Below are 1,264 nucleotides of genomic sequence, written 5' to 3' on the forward strand. Positions count from 1 at the left end.
GAGAGAGAGAGAGAGAGAGAGAGAGAGAGAGAGAGGGAGAGAGAGAGAGAGAGAGAGAGAGAAGGGCATAAAACTGATCCGGAGGAACGAAAGCACTTTCTTTTCTAAATAGACGAGGGAGAAGGAAAATAATTAATCGCGCATTGCATCTCTGGTCGGCACGCGGCGCTGTCGCGCTGTCTGGACCGGGAGCAGCGGTTTTTTTATGCACAGGATCGCGGAGACAGGGCAGCCGCGAGAGACTTTTGTTTTAAATCTGCCCGCGGTCCCGGTCGGGTGCATCCGTGCGCCTCTTAGCAGAAACGAAAGTTGTCGGGGACGGAGTGACGGGCGGGGCAGCGATGGGGCGGGTGGAGTGGTTGGAATTAGCACAGACAGAAAAAGGAGGGCTGGAAAGTAGCAGAAAACTCACCTGCTCCACCCACAAGTTGGTCGTCATGATCTGGTTCTTCAGGTTCTGCAACAAACAAAACAGGGAAAGCGAACCATTACAAAATGTGCGTGGCAAGAAGGAAACTCGACATAAAATGTAGCGTGCCATGTGTGTGCAGTGTGCGCCCAATTAACTCTGTTTTGACCGGAAGCGGAAACGACAGCGCCCCCCCGCCACCCCTTCCTCACTTTTCCGAGCCCTGCGGGGCTGGCGCCGCTACCAGATACACGTCACGATACGCTGCTATCCATGTCAATTTAAACACAGTTTGCTTATTTACCGCTCATCCCCCAAACTTTGGGCTGATTTATGTTCGCGACAGGTGTTGGGAATTTCATTATTTCAAGAAAAGTTTATATTACTTCGTGACACGCGACTGAGTGAGCTTATCTCTCTGAGGGAGGAACAGCTTGCCCGCCCGGGCCGTGTCTGACCACCCGGTACGGGCCGAAACGGGTCCCAGAACGTAAAGAATACTCCCCGTCCCGGGTGACCCCGTCTCGCCCCGCGGCCCAGGACCGACGAGGCGCTCCTTGTCTTCCATTCCAGCTCTCCCTCGAGCGCGCTCCTCGCTGACCCGGAAGGGAGAGGGGCCGAGATAGCACGGGGGAGAGCGGTTGAGAGAGAGAAAGGGGAAGAAAGGGAGATCCCCGCTCCCGCTTACTCCAGTGTTTAGTAGCTGCGTTTCGGTTCAGTGGCGTGCCATCGGAATGAGAGTTCTATCCCCCCCAACCCCAACCCACCCCGCCCACACACACTCCCTCGCCAACACACTATCACACGCGAGACTTGATCCCCCCCATCTCCAGCTCCTCCCCCTCCCCCCTTTCT

General features: G+C 55.9%; 1 protein-coding gene across 2 annotated transcripts in view; it reads right to left on the reverse strand.

The window, feature by feature from the left end:
• Positions 1–1,264, reverse strand: part of LOC113205326 (acetylcholine receptor subunit alpha-like) — a 116,552-nt gene that overhangs the window by 8,340 nt on the left and 106,948 nt on the right. For both annotated transcript variants that reach the window (XM_052265665.1, XM_052265664.1), the window contains exon 4: positions 413–457. In XM_052265665.1, coding sequence (XP_052121625.1) covers positions 413–457 — 45 coding nt within the window. The remainder of the gene's footprint in view (positions 1–412; positions 458–1,264) is intronic.

The sequence above is a fragment of the Frankliniella occidentalis genome, unplaced genomic scaffold, assembly GCF_000697945.3.
Source record: "Frankliniella occidentalis isolate FOCC.00 unplaced genomic scaffold, Focc_3.1 Scaffold29, whole genome shotgun sequence".
In the NCBI taxonomy this organism is placed as follows: domain Eukaryota; kingdom Metazoa; phylum Arthropoda; class Insecta; order Thysanoptera; family Thripidae; genus Frankliniella; species Frankliniella occidentalis.